This window comes from Otolemur garnettii, unplaced genomic scaffold, assembly GCF_000181295.1.
Source record: "Otolemur garnettii isolate 467f Iridium unplaced genomic scaffold, OtoGar3 scaffold00034, whole genome shotgun sequence".
Lineage (NCBI taxonomy): Eukaryota > Metazoa > Chordata > Mammalia > Primates > Galagidae > Otolemur > Otolemur garnettii.
The window spans coordinates 16,545,597-16,551,847 of NW_003852429.1; the positions used below are offsets into that span (position 1 = coordinate 16,545,597).

The 6,251-nt window shown below is 44.2% G+C and overlaps 1 protein-coding gene across 1 annotated transcript in view; it reads left to right on the top strand.

The window, feature by feature from the left end:
* The first annotated feature begins 4,070 nt into the window (after window positions 1-4,070).
* The window catches only part of TNFSF13B (TNF superfamily member 13b), a 38,843-nt gene continuing 36,662 nt past the window's right edge, over window positions 4,071-6,251 (top strand). The window contains exons 1-2 of the mRNA XM_023513104.1: window positions 4,071-4,528; window positions 4,625-4,712. Coding sequence (XP_023368872.1) covers window positions 4,262-4,528; window positions 4,625-4,712 — 355 coding nt within the window. The 5' untranslated portion in view covers window positions 4,071-4,261. The remainder of the gene's footprint in view (window positions 4,529-4,624; window positions 4,713-6,251) is intronic.

A 6,251-nucleotide genomic window follows, 5' to 3' on the forward strand; every position in this document is an offset into this window, starting at 1 on the left:
AATTGTCTCTTTTTGAATAAGACATCTTTACTTTGTGCTTAAATTGCACAGAGTATATGGTATAAATCCGAAGGAAATGAAGTCAGGATGTCAAAGAGATACCCAGATGCCTGTGTTCATGGCAGCACTGTTCATGTAGGCCAAGATAGGAGGTCAACCTACGTGTCTATCAGCAAATAAATGGATTGAAACACATGGTGTAACACAGTGGATACTGCTCAGTCAGCCATGTGAAGAATGAAATGCCATTATATGCAGTCACCTGGATGAGCCTAGAGGACATTATGTGAAATGAATAAGCCCGGCACGGAAAGACAAATGCTGTGTGTTCTCATGCACATAGGAAATCTAAAGTAGTTGCTCTCATGGGCGTAGAGAAGAGAGTGGGGGTTACCAGAGGCCGGGGAAGGAGGATGGGAAGAGGGTGGTCGTGTGTCCCAAGTTACAGTTAGAGGGAAAAGGACTGGTGTGACACTGCACGGCGGGTTGAGTACTGCTAACAGCAATACGTTGTATATTTCAAAATAGCTAGAGAAAGGGATTTTGAATGTTCTCAGCACATAGCAATGATACATACCTGAGATGATGGATATGCTAATTATCCTCATTTGAGCATTATGCATTATATATATATATATATACACATTGAAGCATCACACTGCACCCATTAGTATCTATAATCATGTGTCAAATAAAAGTTTAAAAAATTAAAAAATAGGGGCTGCACCTGTGGCTCAAAGGAGTAGGGTGCTGGCCCCATATGCTGGAGGTGGTGAGTTCAAACCCAGCCCCTGCCAAAAACTGCAAAAAAAAAATAATAATAATAGTAATAATTATAAGAATAAAAATAAAAAAATTAAAAAATAATTATACAGAGTGATGAGCATTTAGCCGTTCAAATCATTTCAATATAACTATAATAGCAACTGACTGCACATACCATATTTTTTCTCCCAGAAAACATTTTTTTTTTGAAAAGTAAGAGTTAGGTTTATCAAACTCTCTTCCACATCCTGAGCTCTTTAAGGTGCAGTTTTACTAGATACCTGTCTATTTTTAAGTGCATCCCCATGTCTAGAAAAGCTGTTTTCTCCTTGTTCAACTGGCCAGCTTCTTATGAAAGACACTTGTTTTCTCAAAGCAGGAAGTATCGGAGAAATCCATCAAAGCTCTAATTCTTCACCGTACTACTTAACCAGAAATTTATAATCCAATTTTTAAAATATTTTTCACGTTGTCAACATAAGAACTTGGCCAAAGAGTGAATGTTTATTTTCTGCTCTGTTCCTGTCCCTTGGATAAACTCATATATTATGTTCTCTTCGATCCTATCTGCCTGCTTCTGAGTGGCTGGGACAATTTTGACAATCACAACCACAAATCCCAATTTGGATGTTAAGTTTGGTGTACTTGTGTAACAGAAGAATGCTTTACTATGGAGTTGAGAAAAAGAAGGGCGTAAAAGTAGCAAAATACTCACAGTAACCCAGGGACATACAAGCTCGCTATACAATCTGCGGCTCAGATACAATAACGTTCTCCCTGAATAGACTTGTGGTGAGGTATGTTATTCAATGGCTATGAATATGCTTTTCGTTTAACAGAATTTCAGTTAAATTATTGTCAAACCATTTCCTCTACAGGAAACAGATTCTTGATTAATGGAGTAATAACTTCCCTTTGTTTATCTGATAAGAAATTTAAGAGCCATGAAACACTTAGTTTTCTACCTGTGTTTAAAGAAAATGCAGTTGCCTGCTCCCTGCAGAGAACATGCAAATTGCAATGTCTCTTTGCCCAGGTCTGGGTCGGTCAGAGGGAAGCCACCTGGCTGCCTTTCATAGAACCAACACTATCTCCTCTTGGGCACAGCACTGCCCACAACTTCAGCCAGCACAGTTGTTTTAAAATGGCCTGAACACAGGCTGGCCAGTGACTCTCTCTTGAGGTGGTTGGGCATGAGGCCAACACAGGAAGAGGTAATTCCCTAATGCACGGAAATCATCCCCTGTCTTTGGAATTTTTACTGAAGAATATAGAGAGCAGTGACCCTCAGAAGTGGAAGACTGTTGACTCACGTAGATACCTAGTGACTCCAGGGCATCCCAAGTGGGAGCAGAGTGTAGCTGGTTTCCAGCAGTGCCTCGAAGCCTTTGGTTTCTACACATATTTAGTTCATATACACAGATACACACAAATAATCTGAGTGAACTGCAATTACTTTCAGCAAGAAGGGCTTGATACGGTCAGTCCCCCAACTAATGCCATTTCTTATTGCATGGTTGTTCAGCATATGTCCCCTAACTGATCTGGAGCAAGGACTGGGGCTGCGTATTATGTGTTTTCAAACATACTCCTGGAAGATTTCCACCTGAGAAATTAGAAAATAGTTGACTGGGGGGGGACCAAGAGAGAAACATTTTTAAAAGTTGGGAACTTACAGAAAGAAAGGGCAAAATAACTGTCCCAGTGGATACAACAAGTAAGTCTGATGACAGTGTTTGGCAGTGAGACACAGAGGGAAGGGGAACTCATCAGAGGGGGACTGGGTGACACCTGGCAAACACGAGGGTGTACCAACCCCAACAGGTATTTGCTTGGGAAGTCCTCGCTGATGTTACAAAGACGATCGTGTAAAATGTGAATCATGGCATTGTTCTCAATATGAAAAGTATCTCATTCCTACTTTGTGATGAGTAAAAGTGAGTGAATAAAAGGCAGCATCCTAGACGTGTTTCATTTCCACGTTCTTGGGGTCCTCGCTACAAATCTCAAGGATGGTTGCTGTCTTCATCCTCCCTTAGAGATGAGGAAACTGAATCGCAGAGGTTACGTACTTGCCTAAAGAGGGTGAGGAACAGAGGCAGCATTTGCACCCTGGAAGCCTGCCTTCAGACCTGTCTCTGCATTAATTATATCTGTCACTTTCTTTGTTCAGATTGCATTGAAATGAAGAGGGAGACAGAGTGAATGCCCCATAGTCTCAGCATATAGGGGAGTGGTGACCGCCCGGGGGTTGAAAAGTGCTCAGTAACATTTGTTGAAGAGGAATCAATATCTAGGTGCTGGGGGACACTAAACCAGAAACTGGCAAATGTCCAGGAACCAGCCGTCAAGGCAAGGCGGGATGACATGAGTGGGACAGTCCTTGCAGCCGCACCAAGTCCAGCAACAAAGATTGGAAAGTAACTGGCTCTGGTTGGTTAAGGACGGTTGGTACACATCCCTGTCAGACTGGCACAGTCAGCGACGGGGACGTTGCAGAAAAGTTACTCTAGATACCTCATGGTAGCTGTGAGGCATTTGAAGCTGGAGCTAAGACTGATTCTCCCCCAAAACAGTATTGAACTGAGCAGGGACTTCAAGCTTCAGAGGTCAGAGCAGCCAAGGAGACCAGATTCCTCCAGATCATAATTGACTCCCTGGCAGTGCGTATCAGAGCAAAAAGTTCATGCATGTTCTCCTTAAAAATGTAGTCACCCATATATCCAGAAGCCGCCTGATAGCTAATCTAAATTAAGTCTCTAAATTTAGTCACATTCTTTTTATTGCACCGTTAAGATAACAAGAAAAATCCCCAGTGGACCTCCATGTCGCCTTTAAGGACACTTCATTTTATTTTGTACTTGAAGAATGTCAATAAATCACTCCCTGGCCAAGTACAATTCAGTGCTAAAGCACTTAGCTTATGTGACCTTCACATTCGTTATTTTTATTACAGTGGTAGGAGCTTTTAATGTCCTTTTTCCTCTTCCTTATAAAGGCACATGGCCCCAAGTGGACACAGACCGCCTACAGTGCTCAGGCCCGCGCTCCTGAAATGTGTGTATCTTACCAGCTACCTCTCCAGAGTGCCCGTCTAAACTCCAAGCTTCCTCAGTAGTTAAGGAGCCTTGAATCTACTTGAGCAGGAGTGTTTTGAGATGGCCTTAAAATTCTTACAAAAACTGAAAGTGAAATGAGGAAGATGGATTGAGCAATCCTTAGAAGGGCAAACGCCAGTAAACCTCCTGTAAAGTCAGGGCAGAGATGCACAAAGGCAGAAAGAAGAGAATAGGGGAGAACTCTCCTGAGGGGGCGAGCCGGGCCGTGCACCGCGGTAAAGGCAGGACACCAAGCAGCACAGATCACAGGAAATGGTCCATGCCCTGTGGTCACTGATTCTAAAGGCCCCAACCTTCAAAGCTCCAGGAGCGAAGTGGATGACTCCACGCACAGGGAGCAGTCACGCCCTTCTGCTGGCCTCTGGAAAAGAGAAAAAATGAAACCCAAGGAGTGTGTTCCCACCGTCCCGCCCAAGGAAAGCCCCTCCGTGCGGGCCTCCAAGGATGGACAGCTGCTGGCCGCCACCTCCCTGCTGGCGCTGCTGTCCTGCGGCCTCGCCGTGGTGGCTTTCTACCAACTGGCCACCCTGCGAGCCGACCTGGCCAGCCTGCGGGCGGAACTGCAGGGCCACCAAGCCGCACAGCTGCCAGCCCCTCCCGAGCAAGCTGCGGGGGCGCCCACGGCTGTCACCCCGGGACGGAAAGTGAGTTTGCCGGGCTGCAGCCTGAGGCCCAGATCTGCCTGCACGGCCGCCTCGCCCGGCCGCTTTCCCAGTAACCAGGGCTCTTTCCGTTCACAGGAGATCTTCACACCACCGGCTCCAGCACACAGCAGCCCCGGTCGCAGCAACAGGAGCAAGCGCGCCCCGCAGGGCCCCGAAGAAACAGGTATGTTTTGGTCACAAAAGCTTTTCAGAGTCGGGGTTACCCTGCTCACAGGCGTAGACAATAACATCCAGTCTGGGGGAGCTAGAGGCCGGTTACCTCTCTGACCCTCTTAAAGAGAGCCTAGGAAATGTGTCTGCTAAGCCAGACGGGGCTTTATAGCAAAGTCCCGGCACTGACAGATGTCACAGGACGCACAGAGGACTGTGTCCTCCAATGAGCCGGTCGTGTGGGTAGAAGTTTTTATCTGTGACAAGTAAGTATTGGTGCATTAAGTATGCAGAAGGACAAGGGGGCACGTGTTTTTTCCTCAAATATAGTGTATTCCTGTGTGAGAAGCTTTATCCATCACTCCAGAAACACCCCAGACAGCACGGCGTGCAGCTGCAGCCTCGGTCTTTGTTTACCCGGCTTGCAGAAAGTCAGTTGAAGACAGATATTTCCTGAGGGTGGGCACTGTCATCTGGGAAGCCAACTAAAGATCCGATGGGGACCTTCCCATGTTAGGCTTTGATTTTGCTTTTTCAAAAAAGATGAGTTTGCACACACCCTGCTCCCTCCCACACACTCCCTCTTTGACCTAAGGCTTTCTTTCTTGTAAGTCCTTTAGCAATTTCTGCTTTTCCTCACATTGCACACGTTCCACAGAATTTTAAAGTTAGCAGGCTCTCCCAAAATAGTAAGTTCTGGTTCTTTCATGTCAAATATGAAAAGATAATATTTATATCACATTTATTAACATTATATTACAGGCCCTTGGTATTATTTTCCTTTTTTATTGAAAGAACATTATTTGAGCCCCTGGAATGTAGCAGGTGGATACGGAGCAGAGTAGGTATTTTCACACATACTCTTTCATCTAATCTTCAGGTGACTCCCCAGAGAACATCCGTATTTATTTATACACATGCGTGAGAGACAGGCCAGCTGCCTTTCCTTCACATAGGTGCACACGGTGTGCAATGCAAGTACCCTCACTGTAAACTGATTTTTTTGCCATATGCCTTATTCAGGAAAAAAATTCTTCCTTATTTTATAAAACCAGAATTGTTGGTACCTAGTTAGTATATCATTGTGCCAGTTACCAGAAACCATTGAATTTAAACATTTTAAAATTAGAAATTAATCACATTTGTATTACTTTGACACATCACTTACTTTTGTAGTTTGCATTTTATCATCTACATTTTATACATAATTGAAAACAACACTTTTCACTTATCACACAAGACACATTTTTCCTATTTTAAGTAATTCTCCTATATCTGTATTAATTTGCTACCTTCCCAGGTTCTTCCCATTTCTTTGTTGTAATTGAGCATTAAAGTTTTTGAGCAGAACTCTTTCATTTGAGAAATTTCGTGTTCAATTTAAAATCTATAAAGTGAAATTTCTGAGCTAAAGAGAATGAACATCTGTAGCCCTCGTACTACACAATTGTTTTCACAATGAGTTCCAAATGTATGCAGTCACACGGGCTGTGTGCTGGTCTCCACATTCCTACCCGTCACACGGGCTGTGTGCTGGTCTCCACATTCCTAC